Below are 25406 nucleotides of genomic sequence, written 5' to 3'. Positions count from 1 at the left end.
CGTGTGTAAAATGCATACTGAATTTCAAAGATTCAGTACGAAGACAAAGAATGTAGTATCTTTTTTATAATTTTATATTAACTACAGGTTGAAGTGATAATATCTTGGATATACTAAAAATATCTTAAATATTTGCTATCTATTATATATACTGGATATACTAAAATACCTTAAAGTCAGGGCTCTGTGATTGAAATCTGAGCCCGGGCAGGCCCATCACACCTTGCCCCGCCCCTCAGGGTCTGCCCGGCCCCGCCCCGGTTGCGGCCAAGACCCGGGGTGGCTGCCTTCCCGCTGTCTCTGGGAAGGGCCTGCTTCCCGCCCCTTCCGTGCCCCGCGCGCGTGCGCACTCCGGCAGAGCTTGCGGAGGTCCTCTGCGGTCCCGGTTTTCCAGAACCCCCGCGGGACCCTCCCGCGGAGGGCCTGGCGCTCACGGGGAGGCCGGGGTTGGCTGGCTATGCGTTGGGGGCTGCACCCGCGCGGGCCGGGAGCCGCCGCTCTGGCCGCGGCCCGGAATTTATGGGTGCCGCCCCGCCTTCGCTGTCAACCGGGGTGGCGAGGGACGACGAGGAGGCTTTTGGTGCGGTCAGTCACCGGGGCCAGTAACCAGCTGCAGAGCTCGAATAATGGCAGATATCGGGACACGGTGCTGCTGCCGCAGACCAGCTTCCCCATGAAGCTGCTGGGCCGCCAGCAGCCCGACACGGAGCTGGAGATCCAGCAGGTGGGCAGGGAGGCCCGACCTGGCCTGGGGCGAAGGGGAGCCGGGCCCTCTCCGGCCGCCGCTCCGGGCGACCACACCCCTGGCGGGTGGGACCTGGCCGCAGACTCCGGGCCCCTTTGGGCGGGGGTGTTATGGCTGGACCAGTGGAAATCATCTGCTCATCTCGGGTTTCTTGCTTGAAAACCTCTAGGTGAATCCCTCAGAGGTTCCAGAGCAGAGTATTAAGGGGGATGCTCACGTAGCAGCGCAGAACTGAATATAGTCTCATCTTTTAGGCAAAAAAAAAAGTTGGATTTGGACACTTACCCAGTAACTTCTGAAGAGCAAATTAACATGGACACATATAAATAAAAATTCGATTTTGTGGGAAAGTTGAAGCTTACTTTTGTGGTGTCAGTAGGCGCCTAGTTGGAATTCTGAATTGTTTGCAGAATAGAGTGGCTGTACTTCCTCAGAGTCCCCTTCCTAAAATCTGCATCTGTCTCCTGTACTAGACTGAACTTTCTAAGGGCAGATTCACTTGTTAGCTTCTGTAATTTTGGAGTCTTTAAAATCCCTGATATTCAGCATATATAGGTTAAGTAAATTTGCTTAGCCTAAATATTCTTATGGCAGTTTATCAGAGCTCTAGACTCATAAACCTGTTTTAGCCGTCTACTTTTTTAAAGTGTTTTATTCAGTATCATGGATATGCCAGGAACTGTGACAATTTCAAACGTTTCCTCATGTATTTTTCACACCAGCTCTGTGAATTGGCTATTAACATTTTTTTTTTTTTTTTTTTTTCAAATAAGGGAACAGCCCATAAGAGCAAACAAAGTGCCTGGGCCAGGGGTACACACTAGGTGCGAGAAGGGAAGTAGGGCTGCAGTGAGTATTGTTGGGATTTGGTAGGTAGTGTTGAGGCCAAAGGAGAGCAAGAATAAGAGTGTGTGTGTGGGTGGGCTGGGATGTAACCTTCAGCACGGCAGGACTGAGGAGTAGATGGTGGGGAGTGCTGAGAGACTGGCCAGAATTTGGTGGTGCTAACTTTTGTAGAGCCCTGTTTACTATATAAAGAACTTAAACTTCAGTCTGAAGCCTATGGGGAAACAAAAGATGAGGACTCAGATGTGCATTTTAGAAGCCTCACCATTGGGTTTTAGAGTTGAATACATTGGTATGGGATAAGAAATAAGCAAATGCTGGTTGTTATTTATGCTGAGATTCAGGGGCTATGTATTTGGTTGATGTTCAGACGTTATGGTTCTTTTTAAACAGAAATGTGGATTTTCAGAACTTTATTCATGGCAAAGAGAAAGAAAAGTAAAAACAGAATTTTGTCTTCATGATGGACCTCCTTATGCAAATGGTGACCCACATGTTGGACATACTTTGAATAAGGTAATTGTAATTTAATTTATAAAACTTGAGGGAAAAACCTTTATTTAAGTACGCTTTACAAAGGAGTGTATTCTAATTTTATGACAATTATGTAAGTTTGCATTGATGGGTAAAACTAAATGTGTTTAAGTAGGCTTCATACTCAGGGTGGAGCCCAACAAGGGGTTTGAACTCACAGCCCTGAGATCAAGACCTGAGCTGAGATCAAGAGTCAGACAGTCAACCAGCTGAACCACCCAGGCAACCCAAAATGAAAATGTCTTTTTTTTTTAAAGATTATTTATTTACTTATTTGACAGAGACAGTGAGAGAGGGAACACAAGCAGGGGGAGAGGGAGAAGCAGGCCTCCCGCTGAGCAGGGAGCCCAATGCGGGGTTCGATCCCAGGACCCTGGTATCATGACATGAGCTGAAGGCAGACGCGTAATGACTGAGCCACCCAGGCGCCCCAAAACTAAAATGTGTTAATAGAAAGCAGCAATAAACAGTTTTAGTGCTGTGTGAAAAATAACATCCCTGGTATTTGCTTTGAGCTTATTGTTATTTTACTCTAGTAAATATTTTAGTCAGTAAATAATTACTGGGCACCTACTATGTGCCAGACATTTTTCGAGACTCTGGGAATTGCAGTGAACAAAACAGAGATGAGTCTTGTCTTTATGGAGCTTATGCTCTGATCAGGAGAGACATAAGAAGACAAGTAAAATATATAAATGTTAGACTGAAAGTAGAATGAATATTTGTTCTTTCCTACTCCTAAATTTATATTTATTTATATGTTTAAGCCTAATAATCTCTAATGTGATGGTACTTGGAGTTGGGGGCCTTTGGGAAGTGATTAAGTCATGAGGGCAGAGCCCTTATCAGTGATATTAGCACCTTCACAAAAGAGACCCCAGAGAGCTTCCTTGTCTCCCTTATGCTCTGTGAGAAGCTGATGGTCTGTGAACCTAGAAAGCAGCCCTCACCGGACTGAATCTGCCAGCGCCTTGACCTTGTCCATTTTCTACCTGGATTGTTCGGGTTTTTTTTACGGTTGTGTCTTGAGGGTTCTTTATGTATATAGCCTAGGTCTGAAACCTTTGTCAGATACGTGATTTGCAACTATTTCTTCCAGTCTGTAGCTTTCTTTTCATCCTCTTAACAGGATATGTTGAAGAGTAAAAGTTCTTTTTTTTTTAAGATTTTATTTATTTATTTGACAGAGAGAGACATAGTGAGAGCAGGAACACAAGCAGGGGGAGTGGGAGAGGGAGAAGCAGGCTTCCCGCGGAGCAGGGAGCCCAATGTGGGACTCGATCCCAGGACCCTGGGATCATGACCTGAGCTGAAGGCAGACGCCCAACGACTGAGCCACCCAGGCGCCCAAAAGTTCTTTTTTTTTAAGTAATCTCTACCCCCAGTGTGGGGCTCAACCTCATGACCCCAAGATCAAGAGTTGCATGCTCTTCCGACTGAGCCAGCCAGGTGCCCCTAAAAGTTCTTAATTTTGATGAAGTCCAGTTTATCACTTTTTCCTTTTATGAATCATAACTTGTAGTGTAATGTCTAAACTCTGCCAAGCCTTTAAGCCTAAAGATTTTCTGCTATATTTTTTCTAAAACTTACATTTTACATTTAAATCCTTGACACATTTTGAGTTAACTTTTATGTAAGGTATGAGACTTACACTGAGGGTTATTTTTTTCCCTGTGGATGTCTAACACCATTTGTTGAAAAGGCTATCTTTCCCTAATGAGTTGCTTTTGTACTACTGTCAAAAATCAGTTGGGCAAATATGTGTGGCTCTATTTCTGGATTCTCTATTCTGTTCCGTTAATCTATGTGTCTGTCCTGCTAATACCACAGTTTTGGTGACTGTAGCTACAAAATAAGTCTTGAAATTGGGTAGTCTCATTCTTCGCATTGTATTTTCAAAATTGCTTTAGCAATGTCAGTTTCTTTGCTTTTCCAGATAAATTTTAGAATAACTTTTTGACTTCAGTATCAGAGAAGATCTCCCTGAGGAAGTGATCTTTAAGCCGAGTTTTGAGAGTACTAGCAGGTACCAGGTCATTTATGTGGGGTAGATAATAAATAGCATCAGTCTGCAATTTTTTGAGAGAACTAATTTTAGCCCCTTCCCATTTTATTGAGACGTAAGTGACGTATAACATTGTATTAGTTTAAGGTTTACAACGCAATGATTTGATACATGTATGTATTGGTAAACGAATACCACAGTTAGTTAACATCCGTAAACATAATTTTACTGCTTCCTTTGATTTGGATGCCTTTTATTTCTTTTTTTTGCCCATTTGCTCTGGCAGGACCTCCAATACTATGTTGAATAGGAGTGGTGAGAGTGGGCACCCTTGTATTACTCATGATCTTAGAGGAAAAGCTTTCAACTTTTCACTACTGAGTATGATGGTATCTGTGGCTTATCATATATGGTCTTTATTATGTTGAGGTACATTCCTTTTATACCCGCTTTGTTGAGATCTTTTATCATGGAAGGATGTTGCTTTTTTTTTTTTTTTAAGATTTTATTTATTTATTTGAGAGAGAGAATGAGAGAGAGCACATGAGAGGGGGGAGGGTCAGAGGGAGAAGCAGACTCCCTGCCAAGCAGGGAGCCCGATGCGGGACTCGATCCAGGGACTCCAGGATCATGACCTGAGCCGAAAGCAGTCGCTTAACCAACTGAGCCACCCAGGTGCCCGCATTTTTTTTTTTTTAAAGATTTTATTTATTTATTTGACAGAGAGCACAGGTAGGCAGAGTGGTAGACAGAGGGAGAGGGAGAAGCAGGCTCCCTGCTGAGCAGGGAGCCAGATGTGGGGCTCCCTGGGATCATGACCTGAGCCGAAAGCAGATGCTTAACGACTGAGCCACCCAGGCGCCCCAGGATGTTGCATTTTGTCAGATGCTTTTTCTGCTTCTATTGAGATGATGATTTCCATTTTTCCTTCAATTAACTTAGTGTATCAGTTTTTTTGTGTATGTTTATCCATTCTTGAATACTTTTTAATTAGTGGGGGTTAGGGATAGTGTAAGTCTCTAAGGAATTTGGAAGCAAGGCTTTCAGGACCTTGAGGGTCTAGCTGCTGTTAAGGTTACTTTTAGTCTTTAATAAAACATAAACATTAAGGCGTAAGGCCGCCATGAGTTCCTTGAGGAAGGTCATGCTCTGCATGTTTCAGGTATCAGTGGGGTGCAAGCTGTAAGGAGATTTATTTATTTATTTAAAGATTTTATTTATTTATTTGAGAGAGAAAAAAAGCACAAGTCAGGGGAGGGGCTGAGGGAGAGGGGGAAGCAGACTCCCCACTGAGTGCGGAGCCCAGTGAAGGGCCTTGATCCCAGGACCCTGAGATCATGATTTGAGCCAAAGTCAGATGTTTAAGGACTGAGCCACCCATGTGCCCCAGGAGATTTAATTTAAACTTCATTTCTCTTGCCTTTGTTTCCCTCATCGATTACCATGAGGCTTACATGAAATATAACAGTTTTCTAAGCTGATAACAACTTAACTTTAATCACATACAAAAAATTCTATCCTGTTACTACTTGTAACACATTTTGTTTTATGTTTTGATGTCACAGTTTACATCTTTTCATAGTGTGAATATACCAACAAGTTATTGTAGCTATAATTATCTTTAATACTTCTGTCTTTTGGCTATTTTTTTTAGAGAGAGAGAGTGTGTGTGTGGCGCGGGGGGGGGAGGGCGGTTAGTGGGGTGGGGGAGGGGCAGAGGGAGAGGGAGAGAGAGAATCTTAGGCAGGCTACAAACTCGGGGCTGAGCCTGATGCGGGACTGGATCCCATGACTCTGAGATCATGACCTGAGCTGAAATCAAGAGCTGGATGCTTAACCGACTGAGCCACCCAGGTGCACCTGTCCTTTGGTCTTTTATATTAGAGTATGGCATAAATGCACCAACATATTATACTACTGGGGTATTTTCAGTTTGACTATATACTTACTTTAAGTATTTTTATGTGTTTTCCTGGTAGTAAATAGCATCCCTTCATTTCATCTTAAAGAGCTCCTGTCAGAATTTCTCGTATGGTAGGTCTAGTGGTGAAGAACTCCCTCAGCATTTGTTTGTTTAGGAAAGCCTTTATTTCTCCTTCATTTCTCAAGGACAGCTTTGCCAGGTGAAGTATTCTTGGTTGGAAGTTTACTTGCAGCATTTTGAATGTGTCATTCTTCTCTGTCCTGGCCTGCAAGGGTTCTGCAGAGAAATTTGATAGCCTTATGGGGGAAGGGGAGTCTTGTAATTGACAAGCTTTTTTCTCTTGCAGCTTCCAAGGTTCTTTGTCTTTGATTTTTGACAGTTTTATTATAGTGTATCTTTTAGAAGATCTCCGGGTTGCATTTGTCGGGAATGTATGAGCTTAGTGAACTTGGATATCCAAATATCTCCCCAGTTTTAGGAAGTTCTCAGCTACAGTTTCTTTTTCTTTTCTTTCTTTTTTTTTTTTTCAGCTACAGTTTCTTTAAATAAACTTTCTGATTCTTTTTCCCTCTCTTTTCATTCTGGGATTCTCAGTAAAGCATAGATTATTTTTTTAAGTGGTTTCAAATTAGTTCTGAAGGCTTTCTTTATTCCTTTTCATTCTTGTATCTTTTATACCTTTAACTGGATAATTTCAAATGATCTGTCTTTATTTCGCTGATTCTTTCTTCTGATGGGTCACGTGGGCTGCTGGAGCTCTCCACTGAATTCGTCAGTTTAGTCACCGTGTTCATGATTTTCTTTTTATCCTTCAAGTAAATTTTTGCTGCATCTAGGATTTTGGATTGACTTTTTTTCTTTTTCAGCACTGTCCTTAATGGGATTTGATTAAATAAAGCTTGGGAATGAAGTAGTATGGAATCTTAAAAGGAATTAGGCAGATATATCTGTACTGACATGAAAGATGTCCAAATATTATTAACTGAAGGAGGAAAAACAAGTTTTATTTATTTTTTTAAAAAAGATTTTTTATATATTTATTTGACAGACAGCGAGAGAGGGAACACAAGCAGGGGGAGTGGGAGAGGGAGAAGCAGGCTTCCTGTTGAGCAGAGAGCCTGATGGGGGCTTGATCCCAGGACCCTGGGATGATGACCTGAGCCAAAGGCAGACGCTTAACGACTGAGCCACCCAGGTGCCCCGAAAAACAAGTTTTAAAACAGTGTTACATTAGGATCTAATTTTGCAAAAAAAAATTTTTAAACCTAATATTTGTTATTTCTATAACATTTGTATTTTTTTTTTTAGAACAAGGAACCTATATTACTCTTTATTTTTTTTGTAAAGCTTGTATTTCTCTTATAATCATAAACAACAAAGAAAATATTTTAAAAAATTTTTTAACATACTTAATGGCTAAAAAGCAAATCTGGAAAGTAAATGTGTTTGAATAGTCAAAAATTCCTTTTTTTAAATTTTTAAATTTTTATTTTTTATTTTATTTATTTGACAGAGAGAGACACAGTGAGAGAGGGAACACAAGCATGGGGAGTGGGAGAGGGAGAAGCAGGCCTCCCGCAGAGCAGGGAGCCCGATGCGGGGCTCAATCCCAGGACCCTGGGATCATGACCTGAGCTGAAGGCAAACGCCTAACGACTGAGCCACCCAGGTGCCCCTGAATAGTCAAAATTTAAAGAAAGATCAAGGAACACATCGCTTTACCAGATAGGAATATAATGCAGTGTTATCTGTTCTGATCAATAAAACAAAATAGGTTGAGTTAGTAGATTTAATAGGTTATTTTGTTTATAGAAATCCTTTTAAAATTGGGCTTTCTCAGTGTTTTACAATGATATAAAGAGATATAACTAGGGTGAACCATAAGAGACCCTTAATTATAAGAAACTGAGGGTTGCTGGAGGGGAGGTGGGTGGGGGGCTGGGGTGATGGGTAATAAGGAGGGCACGTGATGTAATGAGCACTGGGTATTTTATATGCAACTGATGAATCACTAAATTCTACCCCTGAAACTAATAACACACTATATGTTAACTAAATTGAATTTAAATTAAAAATTTTTTAAAAAGGAATAAAACAAGGTCACATGCTTTATATATGAATGATGATTATCATCTTATCTTTGCAGATTTTGAAGGATATAACCAATCGATACCATATGATGAGAGGTTCCAAAATACATTTTGTGCCAGGCTGGGATTGTCATGGGTTACCCATTGAAATAAAAGTATTATCAGAACTTGGTGGAAAAGCTCAGAATCTTTCAGCTGTGGAAATTAGAGAGAAAGGTAAATAATCTCTGTTTCTGTTTTGAAATGGTTATTCTTAAATGCTGGTTCCTTGGAAAAGCCAGGGCTTAATTGAAGAGACTTTCTGTTGTTTTTTGTTTTTGTTTTTTTGGCTATAATGGGATCTGTTAGAAACCAATTTTTGTCACAAAAAATTCAGATTTCGTTTAATTGACTTTTGTGAGAACTTATGTTCAGAGATTAAAGGAAAGATTTTGTGAGCATTTCCAAGTCCATTTTTCAGTTCTTTGATCTTCATATTTTGTGAAATTATTATTGTGCTCAGTGTTTTTATTTACTTTCCTGGCTGGAGCTTGTTGACCTATTTCGAGTGCTAGACTAAAAGTCAATTCTAAAATACATATATATATTTAAAAAAAAATTTTTTTGTTTTAGAAGATTTTATTTATTTATTTGACAGAGAGAGACACAGTGAGAGAGGGAACACAAGCAGGGGGAGTGGGAGAGAGAGGGAGAAGCAGGCTTCCTGCAGAGCAGGGAACCCAACGCGGGGCTCCATCCCAGGACCCTGGGCGAGCCGAAGGCATATGCTTAACGACTGAGCCACCCAGGTGCCCCTATATTTTTTTAAATTAATCTCATTTGATCCTTCAGTAGATTGGGTCAGGAAGGAATTTTGTGTTCTAAAACTATTGTATATTTAGATACGATTGTGAAGATTTTTTATTTCACTGTAGGGCATGTTATTATTGGCTTAAGCTAGATGTACTGATTACCTTTTCTGTGTATAATGAAATAAGAATCATTCTCTTATCTTTTCTCAAATTAAGAGATATGAAAAATAATTTTTCCAGTTTATTTTTTTTTTAAATGTAAGGTCATTGTATAAAGTCTGGAAAATATTTTTGAAATTCTGATTAATTTTAGAATTTTAGTTATCTTCTGAACACTTACAACTTTCAAAATAATTTTCCTGTTAAATACATTTTATAGTATACACCCTGTGTGCAATACCTCTGTTTAGAGACATACTAAACCATGTTTAAGAATTTATGGGTTTTCAGATGCTTTTCTCTCTTAATTTTTTTTTTAGCTAGATCATTTGCTGAAGCAGCAATTAAGAAACAGAGATCAGCGTTTATTCGTTGGGGAATAATGGCAGATTGGAATAATTGCTACTATACATTTGATGGAAAATATGAGGCCCAACAGTTGAGAATTTTCTGCCAAATGTATGAGAAGGTAATGAAGTATTTTTTTCCTTTGGTATGTTAAATTATGTGTTCTAAAATTCCAGCTTTCATATAATATATTTGTCTTTTATAGGGCTTGATTTATCGATCTTACAAACCTGTGTTTTGGTCTCCCTCATCGAGGTACGTATGTGTTTTTGGTATTTAAAGTGGAGAATTTTGTGAGTCCCTCAAATATTTATGTCTAATATTCTTAAACCTTAGAACTGCATTGGCTGAAGCAGAACTTGAGTATAATCCTGAGCATGTCAGTCGCTCAATATATGTAAAATTCCCGCTCCTGAAGCCTTCTCCCAAGTTGGTATCTCTCATAGGTAAGATTTATTCATTGCTTAAGTTTATCAAAGTTACGGAATTGTAACATTTGCTAGCATATTTGAAATTTTATTTTCACAGATGGCTCATCTCCTGTTAGTTTTTTAATCTGGACCACCCAGCCTTGGACAATTCCAGCCAATCAAGCTGTTTGTTATATGCCAGATGCAAAGTAAGTATATTACTGTATTTTTTGTTTTATCCATCAATAGGATTGATTCCATCATTAGCATTATTTTGAATTTATTTCATCTTAAAATTTAGTTTAGTTCTCTTAAAATTTAGTGAATTATAACTTAGTTGTGATGTTCATATAGATTTTATTAAGCTTTATATGATTCCATTTAGCCCTCAATTCCAGCTTTTTTGAAAAACGAAACAAATGTGGGGCACCTGGGTGGCTCAGTTGGTTTAGCATCTGCCTTTGGTTTGGGTCGTGATCCCGGTGTCCTGGGATCAAGCCCCTCATCAGACTGCCTGCTCAGTGGGGTGTCTGTTTCTCTCTCTGCCTCTCCACCCCTGCCCCACCCAGGCTTGTGCTCTTTTGCTCACTCTTTCTCAAATAAAAATCTTTAAAGAAAAGAAAAATGAAACAAATGTAACAGATGAAGTTCTTTGAAAGTAGTGCCTTTTTGATCTTGAAGTTTGTTTTCCTAAAATGATGTAAAACATTTAAAATCCTATCTGTGGCTTCTCTTTTTTCGTTATTAGTAATTTTCTTTTAAAACTTTATTTTAGGTATGCTGTTGTGAAATGTTCCAAATCTGGAGAGCTGTATATACTTGCTGCAGATAAAGTAACACCTGTTGCTTCTGCTTTAGAAACAACATTTGAGGTTATTTCAACATTTTCAGGTAAAGGCTTATAGATATTCTGACCATCACAGTCATCAGAATATCCATTTGATTTGAGTTTACTACTTTGCTAAATATTTTGCGTTGTGAATTGAAACAGATATGGCTTCTACCTTTCTAGAATATATTTTGCGTTGATTATTCTAAAGGAAAATATATATTAAACGTGATAGGAGTATAGAAAATATGAACACTGACAAAAGCACAATAGTGTTTCTGGCAAATGCCCAATGTAAAATTAGGTAAATGTCCTTTGAACAATGTAGAATATACAAATATCCTTTTAAAATTTTATTCAAAATTAAATCACTAAAAATTAACCTTTATCTGATTTAATCAAAGGTGCAAGGAAGGAAATAAATATCTTTATTTTTTGGTATATGATTTTAATGAGGAAACTTAGTAAATTCTGAAAATTATTCCAAAGATTGTACTTCTATCAAAAGAATCCTTAATCTATAATTTGGGACTTCTAAAGTATTGACTGGTTTTGAAATATAATTACTAAAATCTAGGGAAATTTAAAATCCTCCTTGATCTTTAGGGATGATAATCTTTGAGTTTCTTGAGTTTCTTACTTAAAAAAAAAAATCACAGGGCGCCTGGGTGGCTCAGTCGGTTGAGTGTCCAACTCTTAATTTTGGCTCATCGTGATCTCAGGGTTGTGAGATCGAGCCCTGAGTCAAGTTCCACACTCAGCTTAGAGTCTGCTTGAGATTCTCTTTTCCTCTCCCTCTGCCCTTACTGCTTGTGCTCTCTCCCTCTCTCTAAAGTAAATAAATAAGTTTAAAAAAATCACACAAATAGAATGAATAGAGACATCCCAAATGGAAGGATTGCCTCGCTAAACAGAGAAGCCCTCTAAATGTATCATTTCAGATACAAGCTGGTTAGAAGTTTAAGTAATCTTAATAAAAATAAAAAGGGTTTTATGTCAAAAGCAGGGAAGAAGCTACAGAATGTTTGATATTTAATACCATTTGGTCCTTATTGGTACAATAAGTAAGTTAGAGGATCCAGTATATTCTTTACTCCAAACTGCCTTCTACCCCTTTTTTAAGCACAGAAGGTATTATAGACTTCATTGACAAGTTAGATGTTGTTACAGAAGCTGAATGGCATTCTCACAAGGTTTTTGAAAGTGCTCAGGTTAAATTTAAGGTCACCTTTCTAGATTGGGTAATTGTTTCAAATCATGACAGTCAGAGAATCATTGGGTTGCCATTTTGAGCCACCGCATTTCAGAGAAGTAGATATACTTCTCATCTGTAGCAAAATAAACTGGTGACAATTAGCTTATTACTTATTAAAGTAGTAGGAATTTTGAACAGCTAAAATGGAATAATTTGTGTAGGATAGCTTTTCTTTCCAGAAAAATATAAATTGTTTTTTTATTGATCATTCAGAGATCTTTGTTGGGAGGTGAGGGAGAGTATTAAGTGGTAGATACACTAAGTATGGGGATAAAGGAAAGTTAATAGATGAAATTTACTTCGCCGTAAACCTTTAATTTCCATAGTAAAAATGCATGAAAAGTACAACATAGGGTCATGGGGACTGGCCTTACTTACGAATCTAGTTTAGAGAAGGGAATCAGAGTGAAAACTAAACAGTAAATTTCTCTAAAAATCAGTGTTGACCATTTTCTTCTTTAACAGCATTATGAATTATCTTGGAAAAAATGCATCCTGAAGTATTCAGGTTTTTCCTAGTAACTCAAGTATTTGAAATAGAAGAAATAAAGTGCCAAGTCATCCAAGTCAAACAGCGAGGAGAGTTTGTGATTTTTTTCAGAAAAGGGAGTTCCTTGTTACTAGTTATGAAGGAATGTTAGTTTTTCTCAAGCCTTTTACTCATTGTGCTGTTTTAACCAAAATGAAATCAGTGACAGGGTTATCTATGAAATGTCAAAGTTAAAAGATTTTTGTTGTTCTTCTATTGATATTGAATGGGTTACTTTTTTTTTGCTCTATAGCTAGAAAAGAGGATTATAAAAGTGGAGACGTTGCTCGATGAGGACAGTTTTTTTTAAAGTTAATATGATTTAGTTTGGAAGAATGAAGGGTGGTTTGTGGGGAAGATCTTAGGAGTAAAGGGGCCATTGACGTTTCTTTAATTATTGAAGAGTAGATAGGATGACATACTTATTTAGTACATCCTGGTGAATGTATAGGTGGAGCCCGGTAATCTTTTTGAAGTTTGGAGAATTATTTATTTATGTTATGTTTAGAACATGTGAAAGATAAATTTATAGAACCCAAGTCAAGAAGCAGTAAAGGGGGGAAACGTTGCTAATGGTGTAGAAAACCTGATAGATGATGGGTCTGATACATTATTAAAGGGGTTGGAGTTATGTAGAACATTAGAGTCATACTTGCCTTGGAAGTTGAATTCAATCATTTATAGCCATGTAACCTCAGGCAAATTGCCTACATTTTCTTGTTTTCTGATTTGTAAATTGCAGATAATCTTAGGTGTTTTGCAGTATTATGAAGATGAAGTAAGAATTTATGTTGAGCCCAGTACACCGTGGGTACCCAGTGACTGTTAGGTATTATTTATCATCTCTTACCTTTTTAGGGTAACATGAAAAACAAAACAGTCAGTTCCCTCAGAGAGAGTGTTAGAACCTACTGGTCATTGATCTTTTGATCTACAATTTCTTTGTCCTTATGCTCCAAAAGGTGTATAGCCGTACATAAATTAGAGAAATCTTCTAGGGCCCATTTGAGTTATCTGTTATAATAATTGCTAATATTTTAAATCATTTATTGTATGACAGGTATTGTGCTAAGGTCCCGACATACTTAAAATGCATTACCTCAGTTTATACTCATGGCAATCCTCTGAGGTAGGAATTGTAATTATCCACATATTATGGATTCCTTAAGGTCACAGTGCAAGTAGAAAGGGAAGCAGAAGTTTGAGTCCAGTCTCGTTCCAGATCCTGCACCTTTCACCTGATACTGCTACTGTTGAAGAGGTAGAAGCATTGTCATGTAAAATAAGTCTTAATTACGGTTTTCTTTCCCCACAGGTGTAGATTTGGAAAATGGTACTTGTGCTCATCCTTTAATTCCTGATAAAGCCTCTCCTCTTTTACCTGCAAATCATGTGACCATGACAAAAGGAACAGGATTGGTTCACACAGCCCCAGCTCATGGTATGGAAGATTACCATGTAGCTTCTCAGCACAACCTGCCCACGGTACTTAGCCTCTTTTTTCTTTTTTAATTATTGCTTTTGTAGAATTAAAGTGATAAGTCCTAACTAGTATCTTTATTTTTTGGTGATAAGGAGTCATTTTTGTTATAATTAAGTTGTGAAGTGCTTAGGTTTGTTCAGTCCCCTAATGCCTCATTAATTCATACTAATTGATAAAAGATTTTCCTAACACAAAATCGGCACAAAATTAGAATTGAAAAATACATATTAAGTGGGGACAATTTTTTTCTTTCAAGTACTAATTCATATAGACATTACTTTTAGTTTCTGAAAAATGGCAAATAGGTTTTACTAGTTGAAAAGAACAGTTTGGTTTTTGTTTTTTAAAGTAAACAGTCCTTTCTAAATTTATGTTACACATGCCAATTAGGAAGTTTTTCCATTTAGTTAAAGATGCACCCCAAAGTCAGCATGATACATGTACATTGCCATAGATCTGGAAATTAATACAGACCAAGTTAAAGGTGTTTTTGGTATATTTTACTTTTTCAAAAATTATTTTATTTTTCCTCATGATAAGTGTACTCAAAATGTTAAAAATAGATCTACCTTACAATCTGGTAATCACACTACTGGGTATTTACCCCCCAAAATACAAAAACACATATGAGTGAGATCATATGGTATTTGTCTTTCTCTGACTGACTTATTTCATTTAGCATTAGTACCCTCCAGCTCTATCCATGTTGTTGCAAATGACAAGATTTCATTCTTTTTTATGGCTGAATAATATCCCAGTGTGTATGGTGTGTGTGTATACACTCTATCTTCTTTATCCGTTCATGTATCGATGGGCATTTGGGCTGCTTCCATAGTTTGGCTATGGTAAATAATGGGGTGCATTTATCCCTTTGAATTCGTGTTTTGTTGAGTTTTATAAGTTCTTTATATATTTTGGATACTAAGCCTTTATCAGATATGTCCTTTGCAAATATCTTCACCCATTCAGTAGTTTGCCTTTTAGTCTTGTTGATTGTTTCCGTCGATGTGCAGAAACTTTTTTATTTTGATATAGTCCCAATAGTTTGTTTTTGCTTTTATTTTGGGAGACATATCTAGAAAAATGTTGCTATGGCCAATGTCAGAGACATTATTGCCTATGCTGTCTTTAAAGATTTTTATGGTTTCAGGTCTTACATTTAGGTCTTGTTTTTCTTTTTCAGGATTGCTTTGGCTATTTGAGGTCTTTTGTGGTTCCAACCAATTTTAATATCGTTTGTTCTAGTTCTGTGAAAGATGCTGTTGGTATTTTGATAGAGATTGCATTAAATCTGTAGATGCTTTGAGTAGTATAGACATTTTAACAGTATTTGTTCTTCCAACCCATGAGCATAGAATAGAATATCTTTCCATTTCTTTGTGTCATCTTGAATTTCTTTCATCAGTGTTTTATAGTTTTCAGAGTACATGTCTTTCACCTCTTTGGTTAAGTTTATTCCTAGATAGTTTATTGTTTTGGGTACAGTTGTAAATGGGATTGTTCTCTTAATTTCACATTCTGCTGGTTCATTATTAGTGTATAGGAATGCAGCAGATTTTTGTACATTAAGTTTGTATCTTGCGACTCTACTGAATTCATTTATCAGTTCTAGTAGTTTCTTGGTGGAGTCTTTAGGGTTTTTTTATATATAGTATCATGTCATCTGCAAATAATGAGAGTTTTACTTCTTACCAGTTTGGATGCCTTTTATTTCCTTATGTTGTCTAATTGCTGAGAATAGGACTTCCAGTACTCTGTTGAGTAACAGTGGTGAGAGTGGACATCCTTTTCTTGTTCTGACCTTAGGGGAAAAGTTCTCGGTTGTTCCCTGTTGAGTATGATGTTGGCTGTGGGTTTTCCATATAAGGATTTTATTATGTTGAGATATATTCCCTCTAAACCTACTTTGCAGGGAGTTTTTTTTTTAAATCATGAATGGGTGTTGTACTTTGTCAAATGCTTTTTCTTCATCTGTTGAAATGATCATATGTTTTTTATCCATTTTCTTTTTGATGTGACATACCACATTGATTGTTTTGCAAATCACACTTGAATCTAGGACTAAATCTCAAATGATTATGGTTTATAATTTTCTTAATGTATTATTGGATTCAGTTTGCTAATGTTTTGTTGAGGATTTTACTTCTTTAATTAAACTTGTGGTATGGGATGCCTGGGTGGCTCAGTCGGTTAAGTGTCTGCCTTCGGCTCAGGTCAGGATCTCAGGGTCCTGGGATCGAGTCCCGCATCAGGCTCCTTGCTTAGTGGGGAGCCTGCTTCTTCCTCTGCCTGCCACTACCCCTGCTTGTGTATTCTCTCTCTCTCTCGACAAATAAATAAATAAAATCTTAAAAAAATTAAAAAGTAAAAAAAAAACTTGTGGTATATGTTTTAATAAGACCTTTGCCTTTTGTGATTTAAATGTATAAATCCACAAATTTCTATTAATTGCATAAGAAGTACCCAGATTTTCAATGTAGTGAAAGACTATACTGCGATGTTTTATATATATTGTTTTGCTGGGGATTGTTATAAGATAAAATGTTTTGGTACTTTAATTTTTGAAAATAACCCTTTGTAGGATTGTTTAGTGGATGAAGATGGAGTTTTCACAGATGTTGCAGGTCCTGAACTTCAAAACAAGGCTGTCCTTGAAGAGGGAACAGATGTGGGTGAGTGTTGTGTATGTTGTTATCATAAGTATATATTTTCTGAAAAGCAGCCAGCAGCAACCTTCGCTGGCTGTTCTCCCATTATACACTTTCATTAGAAACAAAAATCTGAAGTTGTATTTTATTTTGCCACATGGCTTAAAACGGAGGTTGGGACTTTGTCATCTTTTGTTTTGAAGTTGCTCTATGTGGTTAAGCAAAGCAGGGCAATCAACAGGGAGAGATATTATTTTAGGGCTACAGCAGTGTGAGTTTTGTGGAAGGATAAAATCAAGCTTGAGGGTAGATGTTGACTCTTCTTTTTATAACCCTTGTACTGAGCACATGTTAGCAATGTTTATGTGTTACAATCTTAGGGATCCTCCAGCCTTGACTTGGCTTTCTGACTTTTTATAATTATGGATCCAGGGACCAGGTACTGTGAAGACTTTCCTTTGCCCACTAAGACTAAGGCTAATTAAACGTGGTATATTACGTGCCTGCGACTACCGTAACAAATTACCGTAAATTTAGTAGCTTAAAACAACAGAAATTTACTCTCACGGTTCTGGAGGCTAGAAGTCTGAAATCAGTGTTTTGGCAAGGCCATACTCTTTCTGAATGTTCAGTGGAAGAATACTTCCTTGTCTCTTCCTAGATTCTGGTGGCTTCTGGTAATCCTTAGCAGTCCTTGGTTTATAGCTGTATCACTCTAATCTTTGCCCCCATTGTCACATGTCCTTCGCTCTTGTGTGTCTCTGTGTATCCTCCTCTCTTATTAGGTCACTAGTCATTGGATTTAGGGCCCACTCTAATCCAGTGTGACCTCATCTTAACTTGATTACATCTGCAAAGAGCCTATTTCCAAATATGGTCACATTCACAAGTGCTAAGGGTTAGGACTTGAACATTATCTTTTGGGAGGATAAAATTCAATCCACTATAGCTGGTTTCTTCTGGATTCTTTGGAGACCACTTTAAGATTCATGGTATGAAAGGGGCGCCTGGGTGGCTCAGATGGTTAAGTGTCTGCCTTCGGCTCAGGTCATGGTCCCAGGGTCCTGGGATCGAGCCCCACATCAGGCTCCTGGCTCAGCGGGGAGCCTGCTTCTCCCTCTGCCTCTCTCCCTGCTCATGGTCTCTCTCTATCTAAATGAATAAATAAAATCTTAAAAAAAAAAGATTCATGGTATGAGAGACTACGAATTTCAAATGTAGAGTTTTAGATATTATCCTATTTATCTTTCCTTTGCAGTGAAAAACCATGGGAATGGCTTAATTTGGAATCTAATTAAGGTTTTATAGTTTCTTCTTTTTTCGCCAGGAGATTCCTAGATTATACTTGACAGCTGGTAAGTGGCTACTCTTACTGACTGGCACTTACTAGTCCAGGTTTAGTACTCTGGGAATTAGAGAGTTAGTAGGATTTTCATTGTACTTTTGAATTATGTCTAATGTAAATTGTTACTGATTTTTTTCAAGTTATAAAGATGCTTCAGTCTTCAAAGCATTTGTTGAAAGAGGAGAAATTGGTACACAGCTATCCCTATGACTGGAGGACTAAGAAACCAGTGGTTATTCGTGCCAGCAAGCAGTGGTTTGTAAATATCACGGATATCAAGGCCACAGCCAAGGTATAAGAGACATCCTATTGTGAGTGTTGGGTTTTTATTCCCTCAGGTGAAAGGGTTGCATGCAAAGTTGAGGTAGGGTTTGGGGAAAGGAAGGAATTGCTGCTATTATGATTTGGTGATTTGGTTTCATAAAATTGTAGTTTTAGAAGGATCTTGGATTTCTGTTCCTTCATTATACATGTGTGGCTTAAAGAGGCTAAGGGACTTGTCCAAATTTCCGGCCTAGTATAATGAAAGTAATAAAGAATTAGGACAGAACTGTGTTCAGGAGGTGAAGCTTAGAACCTCAGTATCCTCATCTATATGGAGTTGACAATAATGCCTACCTTGTGGGGCAAGTGAATAAAAGCTCCAAAACAGTATCTGGCACATAGTAAACATTTGGTAAAACTCTCTAAAAACCCTGTGCTTCCTTAAGATTGAAATTGCGATTAATTTGAAAAATTATTGCTTTGAATTAACAAATACTTTACAAAAATGGGTATTCTAAATATTAATATGTATTTGAGCTCTGTTATTCACTATAAATATCTATCTGTGTGTGTGTGTCGTAAACAGCTTAATTCTATTGAATGAAAGAGCTCAAATATCTATTTGTTAATCAGGCTGATAATGAAGATAGCTTTACTGCTTTCATCTTAACGTATAACTGCAATGAGTTGGTTTATTTGTTGGCCTGGCAATTGGAAGCTGTGCAAGCAATTTACGTTTTCTGTATTCGTATAGAGTGGGCAACTGTGATATGGACTGATTTTTTTGTTTGTTTTTTGCATTCCTGTGAAGCCTGGTTTCCTTAATTGTAAATGTTAAGATTAGTAACTTACAGCTTTGAACAGATTTTTTTATTGAAGAACATCTAAATGTGATGCAATATGCTGGAGCCAAGTGTTTTTTGTTGTTGGTTTTTTTTAATTGTCCTTTATATACAATTTTCAATTCCTCTTTGAGGAAATAAAATAATGTACTCCATGTTTCTACTACCCAGATTCAACATAATCAGCTTTTGGCCAATTTTATTTTTATCTTCGCCCGTCCTGCCACCCCTCCCTTTTACTCCTTACCCATTGGATTGTTTTGAAGCAAATTTCAGGCCTTGTGTCTTCCGTAAATATTTCAGCATGTGTATCTGAAATATAAAGACTATTTAAATGTAATTCTAATGCCATTGTTACTGTTTTATAAAAGCAATAGTTATTGCTTAACAAAATCAAATATGCAGTCTGTATTCATTTTTCTTGGAGTTTTAAACCAAGTATTAATCAAATTGAATTGCAGATGTTGCCATTCTGCCAGTAGGTGGTGCTACAAAGGGTTTTTGGGGAGAGGAGTTTTTTTTGTTTTGTTTTTTAAGATTTATTTATTTATTTGAGGGGTGCCTGGGTGGCTCAGTCGACTGTTAAGCGTCTGCCTTCAGCTCAGGTCATGATCCTGGGATCGAGCCCTGCATTGGGCTCCCTGCTCAGTGGGAAGCCTGCTTCTCCCTCTCGCACTCCCCCTGCTTGTGTTCTTTCTCTCTCTGTGTCTCTCTCTGTCAAATAAATAAATACAATCTTAAAAAAAAAAAAAGATTTATTTATTTGAGAGAGGGTGGGGGGAGAGAGAGAGTGAGCAGCGGGGAGGGGCAGAGGGAGAGAAAGTTTTGAGCAGACAACCCCTGCTGAGTGCAGAGTTGGACTTGGGGCTTGATCTCAAGACTCTGAGATCATGACCTGAGCCGAAACCAGAAACCAAGGGTCCAGCCTTTAACCGACTTTGCTGCCAAGGCACCCCCAGGGAGAGGATTTCTTGTAGTTCAGCTTAAGTGAGGAAAATGTTTAAATTACTCTGGAATTAGAAAAATGCTTTAAATAATGGATAGATTCTCAAAAATGAAGTTAACATATTTTGGCCTTTCTGGAGATTATTACCAGACATTTTCCTATACAATTCATCTTTTGGTAATTGACAAATGAATGAAATAAAAAACAACTTTTTGTGGGGCTGGAAGTAGGGGGGGGTTCTTGAAAGAGAGTAAGTGCATAGGAAGTAACTGTGACTTTGAGAAAGTGTTTCCTCTGTTGTAAACCATACTCTGTGAAATTAGGTTCTATTGTAATCCTAGTTTATTAACCTAAGACGGTAGCTTATTTTTTAAGTACTTAAAAATTATCATTGAAATCAAGTTTGAATGGATTTTAACTACAGTTTGATGAAATTTAATGCTTCTGCTAACCTTGTTATTGACAGTTTTGATCTCGAGTGCTTGGAAGTTAGTATACAATCTCTTGTCACATCCTCTAATGGTGAAATCTGCTCTTGATGTTATTTATTAGATCCTTTGTGGCCCTGTTTTCACTTTGTTTCATTTGGTCTGAAATCTGTAGTTTTTTAGTTTTTTGGACATGGGGAGGGAGACATGTGAATGACTATAAACGTCCAAAATAAAGAACCACTGGGCTAAATCATGGCCATTCTGGGAAATTCGTTCTGCTTACTCTCACTGGACTTGATTTGTGAATCAATTGCAGGAATTGTTAAAAAAGGTGAAATTTATTCCTGGATCCGCACTGAACGCCATGGTTGAAATGATGGACAGACGGCCATATTGGTGCATATCAAGGCAAAGAGTGTGGGGTGTTCCAATCCCTGTGTTTCATCACAAGACAAAAGATGAATTCTTGATCAACAGGTAGAATTCTTTTTACATTTTTTTCAGTATTTTAAAGTGAGCTATGTTTTCTTCGAAAGTAGAAAAAGGGACTTTTGAGAATTGATACATGTTAAATCACATATTCAGTCTTGTCAGGGGGAATAAAATATAATTTCAAAAAGATGCTTTCATATGGTTGAAATTTTAAAACTATATTTTTTCAATATGGATACTTACAAGTAGAGGCTCTGACCTACAGAATCAGGTGTCAGGAATCCAAAGATGAACAGCATTCAGGAGAGGATCCTGTATGCAATTTTTCTTTAGGAATTAGAGTCCCTCTCTTACCTTAGGCTACTGTGTCTGTCTTTCTTTCTTTCTAATTTTATTTATTTATTTGCGAGAGAGAGAGAGCACAAGCAGGAGGAGCAGCAGAGAGGGAGAAGCAGGTCCCCACTGAGCGGGGAGCCCAACATGGAGCTCGATCCCAGGACCCTGGGATCATGACATGAGCTAAAAGCAGACGTTTAACCTACTGAGCCACCCAGGTGTCCCTAGGCTACTGTCTCTTTCAATAGAAATGACATTATGGGGGCGCCTGGGTGGCTCAGGAGGCTCTGGCCTTGATTTAACTCTGCCTTCGGCTCAGGCCATGATCCCAGGGTCCTGGGATCGAGCCCCGCATCGGGCTCCCTGCTCAGCGGGAACCCTGCTTCTCCCTCTCCCACTCCCCCCCTGCTTGTGTTCCCTCTCTCACTCTCTCTCTCTCAAATAAATAAATAAATCTTTAAAAAAAAAAAAAAGAAATGACTTTATGTAATTATAGATCCTTTAAAATTTAAGAAACTGTAATATAGTTAAAGGCACAAAATTACATTTATTCTAGTGATGATTACCTTCCCAGCTATTTCTTCTCTTTTCCTTAAGGTTTTTTCTTTTTTCTATTTATTTATTTATTTGAGAGAGAGAGAGAGAGCACATGAGAGGGGCGAGGTTCAGAGGGAGAAGCAGACTCCCCGCCGAGCAGGGAGCCCAATGTGGGACTCGATCCCGGGACTCCAGGATCATGACCTGAGCAGAAGGCAGTCGCCCAACCAACTGAGCCACCCAGGCGCCCCTCTTTTTTTCTTTTGAAAAAATAATACATGGATATAGTCAACAGTTCAGGGTAGACAAGCTTATATGGTGGAAAGAAGATTTTTTTTCCTAATTCAGGTGCTAGACTCTCCTTGAGGCAGTGAAAAAGACTGACATGGTCCCTGGTTTGAGATCATAGTGAGATCGTAGTCTAGCTAGTTTATCTTCTAGTAAATTTAGGAAGGTTTTCGGTATTGCTGTTACTAACAGATATGGAAAGGGGAATATTAATCATTCCTTTTAGGAATACGTCCTAAGTTTTCATTTTCTGTGAGTAATTTTGTTTTCCTTTGGTTAATGGAATTTTTGCTAAATTATGTTTTAACATCAGTAAAAAGTTTGAGCCCATTTTGGTAAGTATTTTTACATTTTATCACTTGAGTATCCAGTGAGGTTTTTGAGGGCATGGAGGCCAGTAAGTAAAGACTGAGGAGTTCAAGAGACTGTAGATGTAGAGTTGAATGTCCCTACTTAGGGGTTCATCAGAATTTTTGTGAAAATGTTCTACTTTTCGTTGTTATCAGTGTTTCTTTAGGTCGTCCTTTTATGAATGCATGTATTTTAGGGATTTTTTAAAATGTTGATTAAAGTGGGGTGGGTTTTTGTTTTGTTTTAATCATCTATAGCCACGTATTAGGTAGTTCTTAGTGTTTTTTTATGTGAAAGTTCCTTTTCAATTTACTGTTTATTTTTATTTTTAAAGGTTATTTGGGGGGCGCCTGGGTGGCTCAGTCATTAAACGTCTGCCTTCGGCACAGGTCATGATCCCAAGGTCCTGGGATCCAGCCCCACATTGGGCTCCCTACTCGGCGGGAAGCCTGCTTCTCCCTCCCCTGTTCCCCCTGCTTGTGTTCCCTCTTTTGCTATATCTCTCCCTGTCAAATAAATAAATAAAACCTTAAAAAAAAAATTACAAAGATTATTTGAGAGAGAGAGAGAGTGTGTGTGCATGTATGAGTGGGGCAGTGGGGAGGGGCAGAGGCAGAGGGAGAGAGAATCTCAAGCAGACTCCCCACTGAGCACAGAGCCTGATGTGGGGCTTAGTCCCATGACCCTGAGATCACAACCTGAGCCGAAATCAAGAGTCGGACCCTTAACCAACTCAGCCATCCAACCACCCCAATTTCTTTTCAATTTAAATACACATTTTATCATTCCTTCATGGGTGATCTGACACCTTATGGCAACACGGCTCAGGGAAGAACTAGAGCTCTGCCATGGACAAATATCAAACCATAAAACACCTCGTTTGCTTTATTCACAGAGGATATGGCATTTGAGTAGGGGCTTGAGGAGTAGGTAGGAAACAGGGCAAAGTATTTTGTAAGTAGAGAGTTCAGCAGGAGCTGAGGGCACGGAGCGGGGAAAGCATAGCACTTTTATAGGAACCATAATAGGACTGTGGGGTGTTGAGGAGGGTTTTAGAAAGATAAACACCAAGAAAGATTGGGTTGGGGCAAATTGTAGTGAGTCTTGAATACTAGGTCAAGTAGTTTAAACTTTTAAATAGGCATGAGGAGTGAGAGTATATTTTAGGAAAAGAAACTAGAGGTTAGAGGCCAGGAAGTCATTGTAAGACTACCTCAGTATTACTACTTCAGTTTGGAGAGCTAAGGCTGTTTGTCCTAAATATCATTGCTCACATTGTTCTTATAATTGAGAGCATGGTCAGGTGATACCTTAATACCTTAAAGTTTAGATAAATTTACACAAGTATTGTTTAAAATTTCACACTGTAGAGTTTTCTTTTAAGGAATGTTTATAAGACATTGTCATTGTTTCTCTTTTTTTGGTAGCATTTGAGGACAGGAGTTTTAGGGAATTTCCTCAAAGTGATTCAGGTGGACAAATGTATATATTAGGAAGAAGAGCAAATTGGTTTATTTGACCATTATTTAATCAATAAAATGGTACATAGATCGATTGGTGAAATAAATGTGAGCTTTGTCAGAAAAACACAAGCAAATTTTCATCAGGTGTTATTTATATTTTATTTATAGTCAATATATTCATACGACTATGTTACAGATTGTTTTCCATGCATTCTCCCATTGTGTTGCTTGCATGATGCTAGTTGAATTCTGATTTTGAAGTAGAAGAGATATACAGAATATTGGCCTACAAAAATGACAGACAAACTTAGCCAAATTATCTGTCAATTCATAGGTCATTTTCCTGTACACCATTTCTTAGTAATGACTCTAATCTTCTTCCGTTGTCGGGTCCTTCGTGTGACATGACACTTGATTTAAGAAGATAGGTATTAATTCTTAATTATTTGTGAGTTTTTTAAGATAGCATGAAAGGTTATCTTTTTTCCTCCGTAAGCAAGTCAGAATCAAGTGACCATGATTTTGTCTTTCTTGGATCATATCTTTCTATTGTAGTGAGTTGGTAACCATCAAAAGTAACAGCATCTCCACTGGAAATTGGCACATAGTCCACATGGAGTTGCTGTTACACTTGATAACCCCATTAAGCATACCAGAAGATTCCTTCTGCTTTTCTGGATGAAAGTCTGTAAGTTAAAGCCTTAATTATACTTGTTTCACACACACAAAAAATCTTGATTTATTCACACTCTGAATAGGTTTAGAGACTGTTAGATTTGAAACTCTGATGTTTAATTTTGATTTGAATTAATGTTCTCATCTGCACTTTATATTCACATTTGTATTTGCCCAAGATATAATTCCATTTCTGACTTTAACATTATTGATTTTTCTGAATCTGCCATTATAATTTAGGTAGAAATCTATTCCTAGTTAATAAAGACAAATACTTTTTAGCATTAAAAAAGGTAAAATTTAGGAACATTCGCCACCTAGAAAGGAAAAGAAGTTGTTTATTTTATCAATTCAACAGTATTAATGCAATAATCTATGCATTTAGGAAACTTAGCCCCTGATTTCTGGAAATTAGGAGAAGTTTACAAGAAGCAATCAAGGAATTTCCAGTTCATTTTGAGTGCTAGATTTTTGTGGTTTTTTGTTTGTTTGTTTTTTTAAGATTTCTTTATTCATTTTAGAGAGAGAGATAGAGAGCGTGCAGGAAGGAGAGGCAGAGGGAGGGGGAGAGAGAGAACCCCAAGCAGACTCCCTGCTGAGTGCAGAGCCTCATGCGGGGCTTAATCCCAAGACCCTGGGATCATGACCTGAGCTGAAATCAGGAGTCGGATGCTCAACCGACTGCCTCACTCAAGTGCCCCGAGCGCTAGCTTTAACTACCTCTTGCTCATGTTAACAGTAATGACCTTCTGGTGAAAAAATTTTATAATGTTCATTAAATTAAAAAAACTTTCTCCAGAGTTGTTTCCTGGAGCCTTTAAAACCTAAATATAGGATTAAATTAAAAATAGAATCCCCCCTTCAGATTTCATTGTGTTCTAGAATTAAATGTATAAATTT

The 25406-nt window shown here is 37.9% G+C and overlaps 1 protein-coding gene across 1 annotated transcript in view; it reads left to right on the top strand.

Annotated features, from left to right (window-relative positions):
- The first annotated feature begins 335 nt into the window (after nucleotides 1-335).
- IARS2 (isoleucyl-tRNA synthetase 2, mitochondrial) overlaps nucleotides 336-25406 on the top strand; it is a 53578-nt gene continuing 28507 nt past the window's right edge. Inside the window, exons 1-12 of the mRNA XM_045876870.2 lie at nucleotides 336-724; nucleotides 1985-2107; nucleotides 8201-8360; nucleotides 9415-9563; nucleotides 9648-9697; nucleotides 9779-9888; nucleotides 9971-10061; nucleotides 10628-10743; nucleotides 13781-13950; nucleotides 16530-16620; nucleotides 18082-18233; nucleotides 20741-20901. Coding sequence (XP_045732826.1) covers nucleotides 458-724; nucleotides 1985-2107; nucleotides 8201-8360; nucleotides 9415-9563; nucleotides 9648-9697; nucleotides 9779-9888; nucleotides 9971-10061; nucleotides 10628-10743; nucleotides 13781-13950; nucleotides 16530-16620; nucleotides 18082-18233; nucleotides 20741-20901 — 1640 coding nt within the window. The 5' untranslated portion in view covers nucleotides 336-457. The remainder of the gene's footprint in view (nucleotides 725-1984; nucleotides 2108-8200; nucleotides 8361-9414; nucleotides 9564-9647; nucleotides 9698-9778; nucleotides 9889-9970; nucleotides 10062-10627; nucleotides 10744-13780; nucleotides 13951-16529; nucleotides 16621-18081; nucleotides 18234-20740; nucleotides 20902-25406) is intronic.

This window comes from Mirounga angustirostris, unplaced genomic scaffold (assembly GCF_029215605.1).
Source record: "Mirounga angustirostris isolate CCGP_5_RB_7025 unplaced genomic scaffold, mMirAng1.0.hap1 SCAF_6, whole genome shotgun sequence".
In the NCBI taxonomy this organism is placed as follows: domain Eukaryota; kingdom Metazoa; phylum Chordata; class Mammalia; order Carnivora; family Phocidae; genus Mirounga; species Mirounga angustirostris.
Note: the sequence above shows the minus strand (reverse complement) of the source record. Positions and strands in the feature narration are given on the sequence as shown.